This window comes from Somniosus microcephalus, chromosome 4, assembly GCF_052327205.1.
Source record: "Somniosus microcephalus isolate GS21.2 chromosome 4, FLI_Smic_1.0, whole genome shotgun sequence".
Lineage (NCBI taxonomy): Eukaryota > Metazoa > Chordata > Chondrichthyes > Squaliformes > Somniosidae > Somniosus > Somniosus microcephalus.
The window spans coordinates 4,534,881-4,552,568 of record NC_140990.1 but is presented as its reverse complement, the minus strand read 5'-3'; the positions used below and the strand labels follow the sequence as shown (position 1 = coordinate 4,552,568).

The window sequence follows — 17,688 nt, the reverse complement described above, 5'->3', positions numbered from 1 at the left end:
GATGGGGGTCTCGGTGTGTCTCACTGTGACGGGGGGGTCCGTGTCTCACTGTGATGGGTCTGTGTCTCACTGTGACGGGGTTGGGGGGGTGGTCCGTGTCTCACTGTGACAGGGGTCCGGCTGTGTCTCACTGTGACGGGGGTCCGGGCGTGTCTCACTGTGACGGGGGTCCGGGCGTGTCTCCCTGTGACGGGGGGTCTGGGCGTGTCTCTCTAACGGAGGGTCCCGTGCGATTTATCTGCAGGTATTATGGCCGGTTCGAACCGCTCCGGCGATCTGAAGGACGCCCAGAAGTCGATTCCCGTTGGCACCATCCTCGCCATCGGCACCACCTCGCTGGTCTGTATCCTCTTCCACAGTGCGCCGGCACACCCGCCATTCAGCTGTGGCTGTTGTCGTCCTCCTATCCCTGGGAGGATAGTGCGAGGTAGCGAAGGGATCGCGGGCTGAGTGACAGGGTGACGATCTTGTTGTCTTCGTATCCCTGGGGGGATAGTGCGAGGTAGCGAAGGGATCGTGGGCTGAGTGACAGGGTGACGACCTTGTTGTCTTCGTATCCCTGGGGGGATAGTGCGAGGTAGCGAAGGGATCGCGGGCTGAGTGACAGGGTGACGATCTTGTTGTCTTCGTATCCCTGAGAGGATAGTGCGAGGTAGCGAAGGGATCGCGGGCTGAGTGACAGGGTGACGATCTTGTTGTCTTCGTATCCCTGGGGGGGATAGTGCGAGGTAGCGAAGGGATCGCGGGCTGAGTGACAGGGTGACGATCTTGTTGTCTTCGTATCCCTGGGGGGATAGTGCGAGGTAGCGAAGGGATCGCGGGCTGAGTGACAGGGTGACGATCTTGTTGTCTTCGTATCCCTGGGGGGATAGTGCGAGGTAGCGAAGGGATCGCGGGCTGAGTGACAGGGTGACGATCTTGTTGTCTTCGTATCCCTGGGAGGATAGTGCGAGGTAGCGAAGGGATCGTGGGCTGAGTGACAGGGTGGCGATCTTGTTGTCTTCGTATCCCTGGGGGGATAGTGCGAGGTAGCGAAGGGATCGCGGGCTGAGTGACAGGGTGACGATCTTGTTGTCTTCGTATCCCTGGGGAGGATAGTGCGAGGCAGCGAAGGGATCGCGGGCTGAGTGACAGGGTGACGATCTTGTTGTCTTCGTATCCCTGGGGAGGATAGTGCGAGGTAGCGAAGGGATCGCGGGCTGAGTGACAGGGTGACGATCTTGTTGTCTTCGTATCCCTGGGGGGATAGTGCGAGGTAGCGAAGGGATCGCGGGCTGAGTGACAGGGTGACGATCTTGTTGTCTTCGTATCCCTGGGGGGATAGTGCGAGGTAGCGAAGGGATCGCGGGCTGAGTGACAGGGTGACGATCTTGTTGTCTTCGTATCCCTGGGGGGATAGTGCGAGGTAGCGAAGGGATCGCGGGCTGAGTGACAGGGTGACGATCTTGTTGTCTTCGTATCCCTGGGGGGATAGTGCGAGGTAGCGAAGGGATCGTGGGCTGAGTGACAGGGTGACGATCTTGTTGTCTTCGTATCCCTGGAGGGATAGTGCGAGGTAGCGAAGGGATCGCGGGCTGAGTGACAGGGTGGCGATCTTGTTGTCTTCGTATCCCTGGGGGGATAGTGCGAGGTAGCGAAGGGATCGTGGGCTGAGTGACAGGGTGGTGATCTTGTTGTCTTCGTATCCCTGGGAGGATAGTGCGAGGTAGCGAAGGGATCGCGGGCTGAGTGACAGGGTGACGATCTTGTTGTCTTCGTATCCCTGGGGGGATAGTGCGAGGTAGCGAAGGGATCGCGGGCTGAGTGACAGGGTGACGATCTTGTTGTCTTCGTATCCCTGGGGGGATAGTGCGAGGTAGCGAAGGGATCGCGGGCTGAGTGACAGGGTGACGATCTTGTTGTCTTCGTATCCCTGGGAGGATAGTGCGAGGTAGCGAAGGGATCGCGGGCTGAGTGACAGGGTGACGATCTTGTTGTCTTCGTATCCCTGGGAGGATAGTGCGAGGTAGCGAAGGGATCGCGGGCTGAGTGACAGGGTGGTGATCTTGTTGTCTTCGTATCCCTGGGGGGATAGTGCGAGGTAGCGAAGGGATCGCGGGCTGAGTGACAGGGTGACGATCTTGTTGTCTTCGTATCCCTGGGAGGATAGTGCGAGGTAGCGAAGGGATCGCGGGCTGAGTGACAGGGTGACGATCTTGTTGTCTTCGTATCCCTGGGGGGATAGTGCGAGGTAGCGAAGGGATCGCGGGCTGAGTGACAGGGTGACGATCTTGTTGTCTTCGTATCCCTGGGGGGATAGTGCGAGGTAGCGAAGGGATCGCGGGCTGAGTGACAGGGTGGTGATCTTGTTGTCTTCGTATCCCTGGGGGGATAGTGCGAGGTAGCGAAGGGATCGCGGGCTGAGTGACAGGGTGACGATCTTGTTGTCTTCGTATCCCTGGGGGGATAGTGTGAGGTAGCGAAGGGATCGCGGGCTGAGTGACAGGGTGACGATGTTGTTGTCTTCGTATCCCTGGGGGGATAGTGCGAGGTCGCGAAGGGATCGCGGGCTGAGTGACAGGGTGACGATCTTGTTGTCTTCGTATCCCTGGGAGGGATAGTGCGAGGTAGCGAAGGGATCGCGGGCTGAGTGACAGGGTGGTGATCTTGTTGTCTTCGTATCCCTGGGGGGATAGTGCGAGGTAGCGAAGGGATCGCGGGCTGAGTGACAGGGTGGTGATCTTGTTGTCTTCGTATCCCTGGGGGGATAGTGCGAGGTAGCGAAGGGATCGCGGGCTGAGTGACAGGGTGGTGATCTTGTTGTCTTCGTATCCCTGGGAGGATAGTGCGAGGTAGCGAAGGGATCACGGGCTGAGTGACAGGGTGACGATCTTGTTGTCTTCGTATCCCTGGGAGGATAGTGCGAGGTAGCGAAGGGATCGCGGGCTGAGTGACAGGGTGACGATCTTGTTGTCTTCGTATCCCTGGGAGGATAGTGCGAGGTAGCGAAGGGATCGCGGGCTGAGTGACAGGGTGACGATCTTGTTGTCTTCGTATCCCTGGGGGGATAGTGCGAGGTAGCGAAGGGATCGTGGGCTGAGTGACAGGGTGGCGATCTTGTTGTCTTCGTATCCCTGGGAGGATAGTGCGAGGTAGCGAAGGGATCGCGGGCTGAGTGACAGGGTGACGATCTTGTTGTCTTCGTATCCCTGGGGGGATAGTGCGAGGTAGCGAAGGAATCGCGGGCTGAGTGACAGGGTGGTGATCTTGTTGTCTTCGTATCCCTGGGAGGATAGTGCGAGGTAGCGAAGGGATCGCGGGCTGAGTGACAGGGTGACGATCTTGTTGTCTTCGTATCCCTGGGGGGATAGTGCGAGGTAGCGAAGGGATCGCGGGCTGAGTGACAGGGTGACGATCTTGTTGTCTTCGTATCCCTGGGGGGATAGTGCGAGGTAGCGAAGGGATCGCGGGCTGAGTGACAGGGTGACGATCTTGTTGTCTTCGTATCCCTGGGGGGATAGTGCGAGGTAGCGAAGGGATCGCGGGCTGAGTGACAGGGTGACGATCTTGTTGTCTTCGTATCCCTGGGGGGATAGTGCGAGGTAGCGAAGGGATCGCGGGCTGAGTGACAGGGTCGTGATCTTGTTGTCTTCGTATCCCTGGGAGGATAGTGCGAGGTAGCGAAGGGATCGCGGGCTGAGTGACAGGGTGGTGATCTTGTTGTCTTCGTATCCCTGGGGGGATAGTGCGAGGTAGCGAAGGGATCGCGGGGTGAGTGACCGGGTGGTGATCTTGTTGTCTTCGTATCCCTGGGGGGAGAGTGCGAGGTAGCGAAGGGATCGCGGGCTGAGTGACAGGGTGACGATCTTGTTGTCTTCGTATCCCTGGGGGGATAGTGCGAGGTAGCGAAGGGATCGTGGGCTGAGTGACAGGGTGGTGATCTTGTTGTCTTCGTATCCCTGGGAGGATAGTGCGAGGTAGCGAAGGGATCGCGGGCTGAGTGACAGGGTGGTGATCTTGTTGTCTTCGTATCCCTGGGAGGATAGTGCGAGGTAGCGAAGGGATCGCGGGCTGAGTGACAGGGTGACGATCTTGTTGTCTTCGTATCCCTGGGGGGATAGTGCGAGGTAGCGAAGGGATCGCGGGCTGAGTGACAGGGTGACGATCTTGTTGTCTTCGTATCCCTGGGAGGATAGTGCGAGGTAGCGAAGGGATCGCGGGCTGAGTGACAGGGTGGTGATCTTGTTGTCTTCGTATCCCTGGGGGGATAGTGCGAGGTAGCGAAGGGATCGTGGGCTGAGTGACAGGGTGGCGATCTTGTTGTCTTCGTATCCCTGGGGGGATAGTGCGAGGTAGCGAAGGGATCGCGGGCTGAGTGACAGGGTGGCGATCTTGTTGTCTTCGTATCCCTGGGAGGATAGTGCGAGGTAGCGAAGGGATCGCGGGCTGAGTGACAGGGTGGTGATCTTGTTGTCTTCGTATCCCTGGGGGGATAGTGCGAGGTAGCGAAGGGATCGCGGGCTGAGTGACAGGGTGGTGATCTTGTTGTCTTCGTATCCCTGGGGGGATAGTGCGAGGTAGCGAAGGGATCGCGGGCTGAGTGACAGGGTGACGATCTTGTTGTCTTCGTATCCCTGGGGGGATAGTGCGAGGTAGCGAAGGGATCGCGGGCTGAGTGACAGGGTGGCGATCTTGTTGTCTTCGTATCCCTGGGGGGATAGTGCGAGGTAGCGAAGGGATCGTGGGCTGAGTGACAGGGTGGTGATCTTGTTGTCTTCGTATCCCTGGGAGGATAGTGCGAGGTAGCGAAGGGATCGTGGGCTGAGTGACAGGGTGACGATCTTGTTGTCTTCGTATCCCTGGGGGGATAGTGCGAGGTAGCGAAGGGATCGTGGGCTGAGTGACAGGGTGACGATCTTGTTGTCTTCGTATCCCTGGGAGGATAGTGCGAGGTAGCGAAGGGATCGCGGGCTGAGTGACAGGGTGGTGATCTTGTTGTCTTCGTATCCCTGGGGGGATAGTGCGAGGTAGCGAAGGGATCGCGGGCTGAGTGACAGGGTGGTGATCTTGTTGTCTTCGTATCCCTGGGGGGATAGTGCGAGGTAGCGAAGGGATCGCGGGCTGAGTGACAGGGTGACGATCTTGTTGTCTTCGTATCCCTGAGAGGATAGTGCGAGGTAGCGAAGGGATCGCGGGCTGAGTGACAGGGTGACGATCTTGTTGTCTTCGTATCCCTGGGGGGATAGTGCGAGGTAGCGAAGGGATCGCGGGCTGAGTGACAGGGTGACGATCTTGTTGTCTTCGTATCCCTGGGAGGATAGTGCGAGGTAGCGAAGGGATCGCGGGCTGAGTGACAGGGTGACGATCTTGTTGTCTTCGTATCCCTGGGGGGATAGTGCGAGGTAGCGAAGGGATCGCGGGCTGAGTGACAGGGTGGCGATCTTGTTGTCTTCGTATCCCTGGGGGGATAGTGCGAGGTAGCGAAGGGATCGTGGGCTGAGTGACAGGGTGACGATCTTGTTGTCTTCGTATCCCTGGGAGGATAGTGCGAGGTAGCGAAGGGATCGCGGGCTGAGTGACAGGGTGACGATCTTGTTGTCTTCGTATCCCTGGGAGGATAGTGCGAGGTAGCGAAGGGATCGTGGGCTGAGTGACAGGGTGACGATCTTGTTGTCTTCGTATCCCTGGGGGGATAGTGCGAGGTAGCGAAGGGATCGCGGGCTGAGTGACAGGGTGACGATCTTGTTGTCTTCGTATCCCTGGGGGGGATAGTGCGAGGTAGCGAAGGGATCGTGGGCTGAGTGACAGGGTGGTGATCTTGTTGTCTTCGTATCCCTGGGGGGATAGTGCGAGGTAGCGAAGGGATCGCGGGCTGAGTGACAGGGTGGTGATCTTGTTGTCTTCGTATCCCTGGGGGGATAGTGCGAGGTAGCGAAGGGATCGCGGGCTGAGTGACAGGGTGACGATCTTGTTGTCTTCGTATCCCTGGGGGGATAGTGCGAGGTAGCGAAGGGATCGTGGGCTGAGTGACAGGGTGACGATCTTGTTGTCTTCGTATCCCTGGGAGGATAGTGCGAGGTAGCGAAGGGATCGTGGGCTGAGTGACAGGGTGACGATCTTGTTGTCTTCGTATCCCTGGGGGGATAGTGCGAGGTAGCGAAGGGATCGCGGGCTGAGTGACAGGGTGGTGATCTTGTTGTCTTCGTATCCCTGGGGGGATAGTGCGAGGTAGCGAAGGGATCGTGGGCTGAGTGACAGGGTGGCGATCTTGTTGTCTTCGTATCCCTGGGGGGATAGTGCGAGGTAGCGAAGGGATCGCGGGCTGAGTGACAGGGTGGTGATCTTGTTGTCTTCGTATCCCTGGGGGGATAGTGCGAGGTAGCGAAGGGATCGCGGGCTGAGTGACAGGGTGGTGATCTTGTTGTCTTCGTATCCCTGGGGGGATAGTGCGAGGTAGCGAAGGGATCGCGGGCTGAGTGACAGGGTGACGATCTTGTTGTCTTCGTATCCCTGGGGGGATAGTGCGAGGTAGCGAAGGGATCACGGGCTGAGTGACAGGGTGACGATCTTGTTGTCTTCGTATCCCTGGGGGGATAGTGCGAGGTAGCGAAGGGATCGCGGGCTGAGTGACAGGGTGGCGATCTTGTTGTCTTCGTATCCCTGGGAGGATAGAGCGAGGTAGCGAAGGGATCGCGGGCTGAGTGACAGGGTGGTGATCTTGTTGTCTTCGTATCCCTGGGGGGATAGTGCGAGGTAGCGAAGGGATCGCGGGCTGAGTGACAGGGTGACGATCTTGTTGTCTTCGTATCCCTGGGAGGATAGTGCGAGGTAGCGAAGGGATCGCGGGCTGAGTGACAGGGTGGTGATCTTGTTGTCTTCGTATCCCTGGGGGGATAGTGCGAGGTAGCGAAGGGATCGCGGGCTGAGTGACAGGGTGACGATCTTGTTGTCTTCGTATCCCAGGGGGGATAGTGCGAGGTAGCGAAGGGATCGTGGGCTGAGTGACAGGGTGACGATCTTGTTGTCTTCGTATCCCTGGGGGGATAGTGCAAGGTAGCGAAGGGATCGTGGGCTGAGTGACAGGGTGACGATCTTGTTGTCTTCGTATCCCTGGGGGGGATAGTGCGAGGTAGCGAAGGGATCGCGGGCTGAGTGACAGGGTGGTGATCTTGTTGTCTTCGTATCCCTGGGGGGATAGTGCGAGGTAGCGAAGGGATCGCGGGCTGAGTGACAGGGTGGTGATCTTGTTGTCTTCGTATCCCTGGGAGGATAGTGCGAGGTAGCGAAGGGATCGCGGGCTGAGTGACAGGGTGGTGATCTTGTTGTCTTCGTATCCCAGGGGGGATAGTGCGAGGTAGCGAAGGGATCGCGGGCTGAGTGACAGGGTGGCGATCTTGTTGTCTTCGTATCCCTGGGAGGATAGTGCGAGGTAGCGAAGGGATCGTGGGCTGAGTGACAGGGTGACGATCTTGTTGTCTTCGTATCCCTGGGGGGATAGTGCGAGGTAGCGAAGGGATCGCGGGCTGAGTGACAGGGTGACGATCTTGTTGTCTTCGTATCCCTGGGGGGATAGTGCGAGGTAGCGAAGGGATCGCGGGCTGAGTGACAGGGTGACGATCTTGTTGTCTTCGTATCCCTGGGAGGATAGTGCGAGGTAGCGAAGGGATCGCGGGCTGAGTGACAGGGTGGCGATCTTGTTGTCTTCGTATCCCTGGGAGGATAGTGCGAGGTAGCGAAGGGATCGCGGGCTGAGTGACAGGGTGGCGATCTTGTTGTCTTCGTATCCCTGGGGGGATAGTGCGAGGTAGCGAAGGGATCGCGGGCTGAGTGACAGGGTGACGATCTTGTTGTCTTCGTATCCCTGGGAGGATAGTGCGAGGTAGCGAAGGGATCGCGGGCTGAGTGACAGGGTGACGATCTTGTTGTCTTCGTATCCCTGGGGGGGATAGTGCGAGGTAGCGAAGGGATCGCGGGCTGAGTGACAGGGTGGCGATCTTGTTGTCTTCGTATCCCTGGGGGGATAGTGCGAGGTAGCGAAGGGATCGCGGGCTGAGTGACAGGGTGACGATCTTGTTGTCTTCGTATCCCTGGGAGGATAGTGCGAGGTAGCGAAGGGATCGCGGGCTGAGTGACAGGGTGACGATCTTGTTGTCTTCGTATCCCTGGGGGGGATAGTGCGAGGTAGCGAAGGGATCGCGGGCTGAGTGACAGGGTGACGATCTTGTTGTCTTCGTATCCCTGGGGGGGATAGTGCGAGGTAGCGAAGGGATCGCGGGCTGAGTGACAGGGTGACGATCTTGTTGTCTTCGTATCCCTGGGAGGATAGTGCGAGGTAGCGAAGGGATCGTGGGCTGAGTGACAGGGTGACGATCTTGTTGTCTTCGTATCCCTGGGGGGATAGTGCGAGGTAGCGAAGGGATCGCGGGCTGAGTGACAGGGTGACGATCTTGTTGTCTTCGTATCCCTGGGAGGATAGTGCGAGGTAGCGAAGGGATCGTGGGCTGAGTGACAGGGTGGTGATCTTGTTGTCTTCGTATCCCTGGGGGGGATAGTGCGAGGTAGCGAAGGGATCGCGGGCTGAGTGACAGGGTGGCGATCTTGTTGTCTTCGTATCCCTGGGGGGATAGTGCGAGGTAGCGAAGGGATCGTGGGCTGAGTGACAGGGTGACGATCTTGTTGTCTTCGTATCCCTGGGAGGATAGTGCGAGGTAGCGAAGGGATCGTGGGCTGAGTGACAGGGTGACGATCTTGTTGTCTTCGTATCCCTGGGAGGATAGTGCGAGGTAGCGAAGGGATCGTGGGCTGAGTGACAGGGTGACGATCTTGTTGTCTTCGTATCCCTGGGGGGATAGTGCGAGGTAGCGAAGGGATCGCGGGCTGAGTGACAGGGTGGTGATCTTGTTGTCTTCGTATCCCTGGGGGGATAGTGCGAGGCAGCGAAGGGATCGCGGGCTGAGTGACAGGGTGACGATCTTGTTGTCTTCGTATCCCTGGGGGGATAGTGCGAGGTAGCGAAGGGATCGTGGGCTGAGTGACAGGGTGACGATCTTGTTGTCTTCGTATCCCTGGGGGGATAGTGCGAGGTAGCGAAGGGATCGTGGGCTGAGTGACAGGGTGACGATCTTGTTGTCTTCGTATCCCTGGGGGGATAGTGCGAGGTAGCGAAGGGATCGTGGGCTGAGTGACAGGGTGACGATCTTGTTGTCTTCGTATCCCTGGGGGGATAGTGCGAGGTAGCGAAGGGATCGCGGGCTGAGTGACAGGGTGACGATCTTGTTGTCTTCGTATCCCTGGGGGGATAGTGCGAGGTAGCGAAGGGATCGCGGGCTGAGTGACAGGGTGACGATCTTGTTGTCTTCGTATCCCTGGGAGGATAGTGCGAGGTAGCGAAGGGATCGTGGGCTGAGTGACAGGGTGGTGATCTTGTTGTCTTCGTATCCCTGGGGGGATAGTGCGAGGTAGCGAAGGGATCGCGGGCTGAGTGACAGGGTGACGATCTTGTTGTCTTCGTATCCCTGGGAGGATAGTGCGAGGTAGCGAAGGGATCGCGGGCTGAGTGACAGGGTGGCGATCTTGTTATCTTCGTATCCCTGGGAGGATAGTGCGAGGTAGCGAAGGGATCGCGGGCTGAGTGACAGGGTGGCGATCTTGTTGTCTTCGTATCCCTGGGGGGATCGTGCGAGGTAGCGAAGGGATCGCGGGCTGAGTGACAGGGTGACGATCTTGTTGTCTTCGTATCCCTGGGGGGATAGTGCGAGGTAGCGAAGGGATCGCGGGCTGAGTGACAGGGTGGCGATCTTGTTGTCTTCGTATCCCTGGGAGGATAGAGCGAGGTAGCGAAGGGATCGCGGGCTGAGTGACAGGGTGGTGATCTTGTTGTCTTCGTATCCCTGGGGGGATAGTGCGAGGTAGCGAAGGGATCGCGGGCTGAGTGACAGGGTGACGATCTTGTTGTCTTCGTATCCCTGGGAGGATAGTGCGAGGTAGCGAAGGGATCGCGGGCTGAGTGACAGGGTGGTGATCTTGTTGTCTTCGTATCCCTGGGGGGATAGTGCGAGGTAGCGAAGGGATCGCGGGCTGAGTGACAGGGTGACGATCTTGTTGTCTTCGTATCCCAGGGGGGATAGTGCGAGGTAGCGAAGGGATCGTGGGCTGAGTGACAGGGTGACGATCTTGTTGTCTTCGTATCCCTGGGGGGATAGTGCAAGGTAGCGAAGGGATCGTGGGCTGAGTGACAGGGTGACGATCTTGTTGTCTTCGTATCCCTGGGGGGGATAGTGCGAGGTAGCGAAGGGATCGCGGGCTGAGTGACAGGGTGGTGATCTTGTTGTCTTCGTATCCCTGGGGGGATAGTGCGAGGTAGCGAAGGGATCGCGGGCTGAGTGACAGGGTGGTGATCTTGTTGTCTTCGTATCCCTGGGAGGATAGTGCGAGGTAGCGAAGGGATCGCGGGCTGAGTGACAGGGTGGTGATCTTGTTGTCTTCGTATCCCAGGGGGGATAGTGCGAGGTAGCGAAGGGATCGCGGGCTGAGTGACAGGGTGGCGATCTTGTTGTCTTCGTATCCCTGGGAGGATAGTGCGAGGTAGCGAAGGGATCGTGGGCTGAGTGACAGGGTGACGATCTTGTTGTCTTCGTATCCCTGGGGGGATAGTGCGAGGTAGCGAAGGGATCGCGGGCTGAGTGACAGGGTGACGATCTTGTTGTCTTCGTATCCCTGGGGGGATAGTGCGAGGTAGCGAAGGGATCGCGGGCTGAGTGACAGGGTGACGATCTTGTTGTCTTCGTATCCCTGGGAGGATAGTGCGAGGTAGCGAAGGGATCGCGGGCTGAGTGACAGGGTGGCGATCTTGTTGTCTTCGTATCCCTGGGAGGATAGTGCGAGGTAGCGAAGGGATCGCGGGCTGAGTGACAGGGTGGCGATCTTGTTGTCTTCGTATCCCTGGGGGGATAGTGCGAGGTAGCGAAGGGATCGCGGGCTGAGTGACAGGGTGACGATCTTGTTGTCTTCGTATCCCTGGGAGGATAGTGCGAGGTAGCGAAGGGATCGCGGGCTGAGTGACAGGGTGACGATCTTGTTGTCTTCGTATCCCTGGGGGGGATAGTGCGAGGTAGCGAAGGGATCGCGGGCTGAGTGACAGGGTGGCGATCTTGTTGTCTTCGTATCCCTGGGGGGATAGTGCGAGGTAGCGAAGGGATCGCGGGCTGAGTGACAGGGTGACGATCTTGTTGTCTTCGTATCCCTGGGAGGATAGTGCGAGGTAGCGAAGGGATCGCGGGCTGAGTGACAGGGTGACGATCTTGTTGTCTTCGTATCCCTGGGGGGGATAGTGCGAGGTAGCGAAGGGATCGCGGGCTGAGTGACAGGGTGACGATCTTGTTGTCTTCGTATCCCTGGGGGGGATAGTGCGAGGTAGCGAAGGGATCGCGGGCTGAGTGACAGGGTGACGATCTTGTTGTCTTCGTATCCCTGGGAGGATAGTGCGAGGTAGCGAAGGGATCGTGGGCTGAGTGACAGGGTGACGATCTTGTTGTCTTCGTATCCCTGGGGGGATAGTGCGAGGTAGCGAAGGGATCGCGGGCTGAGTGACAGGGTGACGATCTTGTTGTCTTCGTATCCCTGGGAGGATAGTGCGAGGTAGCGAAGGGATCGTGGGCTGAGTGACAGGGTGGTGATCTTGTTGTCTTCGTATCCCTGGGAGGATAGTGCGAGGTAGCGAAGGGATCGCGGGCTGAGTGACAGGGTGACGATCTTGTTGTCTTCGTATCCCAGGGGGGATAGTGCGAGGTAGCGAAGGGATCGCGGGCTGAGTGACAGGGTGACGATCTTGTTGTCTTCGTATCCCTGGGGGGGATAGTGCGAGGTAGCGAAGGGATCGCGGGCTGAGTGACAGGGTGGCGATCTTGTTGTCTTCGTATCCCTGGGGGGATAGTGCGAGGTAGCGAAGGGATCGTGGGCTGAGTGACAGGGTGACGATCTTGTTGTCTTCGTATCCCTGGGAGGATAGTGCGAGGTAGCGAAGGGATCGTGGGCTGAGTGACAGGGTGACGATCTTGTTGTCTTCGTATCCCTGGGAGGATAGTGCGAGGTAGCGAAGGGATCGTGGGCTGAGTGACAGGGTGACGATCTTGTTGTCTTCGTATCCCTGGGGGGATAGTGCGAGGTAGCGAAGGGATCGCGGGCTGAGTGACAGGGTGGTGATCTTGTTGTCTTCGTATCCCTGGGGGGATAGTGCGAGGCAGCGAAGGGATCGCGGGCTGAGTGACAGGGTGACGATCTTGTTGTCTTCGTATCCCTGGGGGGATAGTGCGAGGTAGCGAAGGGATCGTGGGCTGAGTGACAGGGTGACGATCTTGTTGTCTTCGTATCCCTGGGGGGATAGTGCGAGGTAGCGAAGGGATCGTGGGCTGAGTGACAGGGTGACGATCTTGTTGTCTTCGTATCCCTGGGGGGATAGTGCGAGGTAGCGAAGGGATCGCGGGCTGAGTGACAGGGTGGTGATCTTGTTGTCTTCGTATCCCTGGGGGGATAGTGCGAGGTAGCGAAGGGATCGCGGGCTGAGTGACAGGGTGACGATCTTGTTGTCTTCGTATCCCTGGGAGGATAGTGCGAGGTAGCGAAGGGATCGCGGGCTGAGTGACAGGGTGGTGATCTTGTTGTCTTCGTATCCCTGGGGGGATAGTGCGAGGTAGCGAAGGGATCGCGGGCTGAGTGACAGGGTGACGATCTTGTTGTCTTCGTATCCCAGGGGGGATAGTGCGAGGTAGCGAAGGGATCGTGGGCTGAGTGACAGGGTGACGATCTTGTTGTCTTCGTATCCCTGGGGGGATAGTGCAAGGTAGCGAAGGGATCGTGGGCTGAGTGACAGGGTGACGATCTTGTTGTCTTCGTATCCCTGGGGGGGATAGTGCGAGGTAGCGAAGGGATTGCGGGCTGAGTGACAGGGTGACGATCTTGTTGTCTTCGTATCCCTGGGGGGATAGTGCGAGGTAGCGAAGGGATCGCGGGCTGAGTGACAGGGTGACGATCTTGTTGTCTTCGTATCCCTGGGAGGATAGTGCGAGGTAGCGAAGGGATCGTGGGCTGAGTGACAGGGTGGTGATCTTGTTGTCTTCGTATCCCTGGGGGGATAGTGCGAGGTAGCGAAGGGATCGCGGGCTGAGTGACAGGGTGACGATCTTGTTGTCTTCGTATCCCTGGGAGGATAGTGCGAGGTAGCGAAGGGATCGCGGGCTGAGTGACAGGGTGGCGATCTTGTTATCTTCGTATCCCTGGGAGGATAGTGCGAGGTAGCGAAGGGATCGCGGGCTGAGTGACAGGGTGACGATCTTGTTGTCTTCGTATCCCTGGGGGGATAGTGCGAGGTAGCGAAGGGATCGCGGGCTGAGTGACAGGGTGGTGATCTTGTTGTCTTCGTATCCCTGGGGGGATAGTGCGAGGTAGCGAAGGGATCGCGGGCTGAGTGACAGGGTGACGATCTTGTTGTCTTCGTATCCCTGGGGGGGATAGTGCGAGGTAGCGAAGGGATCGCGGGCTGAGTGACAGGGTGACGATCTTGTTGTCTTCGTATCCCTGGGGGGATAGTGCGAGGTAGCGAAGGGATCACGGGCTGAGTGACAGGGTGACGATCTTGTTGTCTTCGTATCCCTGGGGGGATAGTGCGAGGTAGCGAAGGGATCGCGGGCTGAGTGACAGGGTGGTGATCTTGTTGTCTTCGTATCCCTGGGGGGATAGTGCGAGGTAGCGAAGGGATCGCGGGCTGAGTGACAGGGTGGTGATCTTGTTGTCTTCGTATCCCTGGGGGGATAGTGCGAGGTAGCGAAGGGATCACGGGCTGAGTGACAGGGTGGTGATCTTGTTGTCTTCGTATCCCTGGGGGGATAGTGCGAGGTAGCGAAGGGATCGCGGGCTGAGTGACAGGGTGGTGATCTTGTTGTCTTCGTATCCCTGGGAGGATAGTGCGAGGTAGCGAAGGGATCGCGGGCTGAGTGACAGGGTGACGATCTTGTTGTCTTCGTATCCCTGGGGGGATAGTGCGAGGTAGCGAAGGGATCGTGGGCTGAGTGACAGGGTGACGATCTTGTTGTCTTCGTATCCCTGGGGGGATAGTGCGAGGTAGCGAAGGGATCGCGGGCTGAGTGACAGGGTGACGATCTTGTTGTCTTCGTATCCCTGGGGGGATAGTGCGAGGTAGCGAAGGGATCGCGGGCTGAGTGACAGGGTGACGATCTTGTTGTCTTCGTATCCCTGGGAGGATAGTGCGAGGTAGCGAAGGGATCGCGGGCTGAGTGACAGGGTGACGATCTTGTTGTCTTCGTATCCCTGGGGGGATAGTGCGAGGTAGCGAAGGGATCGCGGGCTGAGTGACAGGGTGGCGATCTTGTTGTCTTCGTATCCCTGGGAGGATAGTGCGAGGTAGCGAAGGGATCGCGGGCTGAGTGACAGGGTGGTGATCTTGTTGTCTTCGTATCCCTGGGGGGATAGTGCGAGGTAGCGAAGGGATCGCGGGCTGAGTGACAGGGTGACGATCTTGTTGTCTTCGTATCCCTGGGGGGGATAGTGCGAGGTAGCGAAGGGATCGCGGGCTGAGTGACAGGGTGGTGATCTTGTTGTCTTCGTATCCCTGGGGGGATAGTGCGAGGTAGCGAAGGGATCGCGGGCTGAGTGACAGGGTGACGATCTTGTTGTCTTCGTATCCCTGGGGGGATAGTGCGAGGTAGCGAAGGGATCGCGGGCTGAGTGACAGGGTGGTGATCTTGTTGTCTTCGTATCCCTGGGGGGATAGTGCGAGGTAGCGAAGGGATCGCGGGCTGAGTGACAGGGTGGTGATCTTGTTGTCTTCGTATCCCTGGGGGGATAGTGCGAGGTAGCGAAGGGATCGCGGGCTGAGTGACAGGGTGACGATCTTGTTGTCTTCGTATCCCTGGGGGGGATAGTGCGAGGTAGCGAAGGGATCGCGGGCTGAGTGACAGGGTGGTGATCTTGTTGTCTTCGTATACCTGGGGGGATAGTGCGAGGTAGCGAAGGGATCGCGGGCTGAGTGACAGGGTGACGATCTTGTTGTCTTCGTATCCCTGGGGGGATAGTGCGAGGTAGCGAAGGGATCGCGGGCTGAGTGACAGGGTGGTGATCTTGTTGTCTTCGTATCCCTGGGGGGATAGTGCGAGGTAGCGAAGGGATCGTGGGCTGAGTGACAGGGTGGCGATCTTGTTGTCTTCGTATCCCTGGGAGGATAGTGCGAGGTAGCGAAGGGATCGCGGGCTGAGTGACAGGGTGGTGATCTTGTTGTCTTCGTATCCCTGGGAGGATAGTGCGAGGTAGCGAAGGGATCGCGGGCTGAGTGACAGGGTGGTGATCTTGTTGTCTTCGTATCCCTGGGGGGATAGTGCGAGGTAGCGAAGGGATCGCGGGCTGAGTGACAGGGTGGTGATCTTGTTGTCTTCGTATCCCTGGGAGGATAGTGCGAGGTAGCGAAGGGATCGCGGGCTGAGTGACAGGGTGGTGATCTTGTTGTCTTCGTATCCCTGGGGGGATAGTGCGAGGTAGCGAAGGGATCGCGGGCTGAGTGACAGGGTGGTGATCTTGTTGTCTTCGTATCCCTGGGGGGATAGTGCGAGGTAGCGAAGGGATCGCGGGCTGAGTGACAGGGTGGTGATCTTGTTGTCTTCGTATCCCTGGGGGGATAGTGCGAGGTAGCGAAGGGATCGCGGGCTGAGTGACAGGGTGACGATCTTGTTGTCTTCGTATCCCTGGGGGGATAGTGCGAGGTAGCGAAGGGATCGCGGGCTGAGTGACAGGGTGACGATCTTGTTGTCTTCGTATCCCTGGGGGGATAGTGCGAGGTAGCGAAGGGATCGCGGGCTGAGTGACAGGGTGACGATCTTGTTGTCTTCGTATCCCTGGGGGGATAGTGCGAGGTAGCGAAGGGATCGCGGGCTGAGTGACAGGGTGGTGATCTTGTTGTCTTCGTATCCCTGGGGGGATAGTGCGAGGTAGCGAAGGGATCGCGGGCTGAGTGACAGGGTGACGATCTTGTTGTCTTCGTATCCCTGGGGGGATAGTGTGAGGTAGCGAAGGGATCGCGGGCTGAGTGACAGGGTGACGATGTTGTTGTCTTCGTATCCCTGGGGGGATAGTGCGAGGTCGCGAAGGGATCGCGGGCTGAGTGACAGGGTGACGATCTTGTTGTCTTCGTATCCCTGGGAGGGATAGTGCGAGGTAGCGAAGGGATCGTGGGCTGAGTGACAGGGTGGCGATCTTGTTGTCTTCGTATCCCTGGGAGGATAGTGCGAGGTAGCGAAGGGATCGCGGGCTGAGTGACAGGGTGGTGATCTTGTTGTCTTCGTATCCCTGGGAGGATAGTGCGAGGTAGCGAAGGGATCGCGGGCTGAGTGACAGGGTGGTGATCTTGTTGTCTTCGTATCCCTGGGGGGATAGTGCGAGGTAGCGAAGGGATCGCGGGCTGAGTGACAGGGTGGTGATCTTGTTGTCTTCGTATCCCTGGGAGGATAGTGCGAGGTAGCGAAGGGATCGCGGGCTGAGTGACAGGGTGGTGATCTTGTTGTCTTCGTATCCCTGGGGGGATAGTGCGAGGTAGCGAAGGGATCGCGGGCTGAGTGACAGGGTGACGATCTTGTTGTCTTCGTATCCCTGGGGGGATAGTGCGAGGTAGCGAAGGGATCGCGGGCTGAGTGACAGGGTGACGATCTTGTTGTCTTCGTATCCCTGGGGGGATAGTGCGAGGTAGCGAAGGGATCGCGGGCTGAGTGACAGGGTGGTGATCTTGTTGTCTTCGTATCCCTGGGGGGATAGTGCGAGGTAGCGAAGGGATCGCGGGCTGAGTGACAGGGTGACGATCTTGTTGTCTTCGTATCCCTGGGGGGATAGTGCGAGGTAGAAGGAGAATAAAACGAAAGACTCCCATTTCTACAGCGCCTTTCACCACTTTGGCTGTAAAGCGCTTGGGGACATCCTAATGAAGTACTTTTTGAAGTGTAGTCACTGTTGTAATGTAGGCAACGCGGCTGCCAATTTGCGCACACCAAGCTGCCACAAACAGCAATGTGAAAGTAACCGCATCATCTGTTTTGAGATGTTGTTCGAGGGATAGATATCGGGCTCCAGGACACGGGAGAACTCCCCTGCTCTTCTTCAAAATAGTGACACGGGATTTTTCACATCCACCTGTCAGCAGATGGGGCCTCGGTTTAACGTCTCCCCCTCAGTACTGCCCCTCCGACAGTGCGGCGCTCCCTCAGTACTGCCCCTCCGACAGTGCAACACTCCCTCAGTACTGCCCCTCTGGCAGTGCAGCGATCCCTCAGTACTGCCCCTCCGACACTGCGGCGCTCCCTCAGTGCTGCCCCTCCGACAGTGCGGCGCTCCCTCAGTACTGCCCCTCCGACAGTGCAGCGATCCCTCAGTACTGCCCCTCCGACACTGCGGCGCTCCCTCAGTACTGCCCCTCCGACAGTGCGGCGCTCCCTCAGTACTGCCCCTCCGACAGTGCAGCGATCCCTCAGTACTGCCCCTCCGACAGTGCAGCGCTCCCTCAGTACTGCCCCTCCGACAGTGCAGCGCTCCCTCAGTACTGTCCCTCCGACAGTGCGGCGCTCCCTCAGTACTGCCCCTCCGACAGTGCAGCGATCCCTCAGTACTGCCCCTCTGACATTGCGGTGCTCCCTCGGTACTGTCCCTCCGACAGTGCGG

The 17,688-nt window shown here is 58.3% G+C and overlaps 1 protein-coding gene across 1 annotated transcript in view; it reads left to right on the top strand.

The window, feature by feature from the left end:
* The first annotated feature begins 249 nt into the window (after nucleotides 1-249).
* LOC147118198 (solute carrier family 12 member 6-like) overlaps nucleotides 250-17,688 on the top strand; it is a 56,330-nt gene continuing 38,891 nt past the window's right edge. Inside the window, exon 1 of the mRNA XM_085983677.1 lies at nucleotides 250-358. Within this exon, the coding sequence (XP_085839803.1) occupies nucleotides 250-358 (109 nt within the window). The remainder of the gene's footprint in view (nucleotides 359-17,688) is intronic.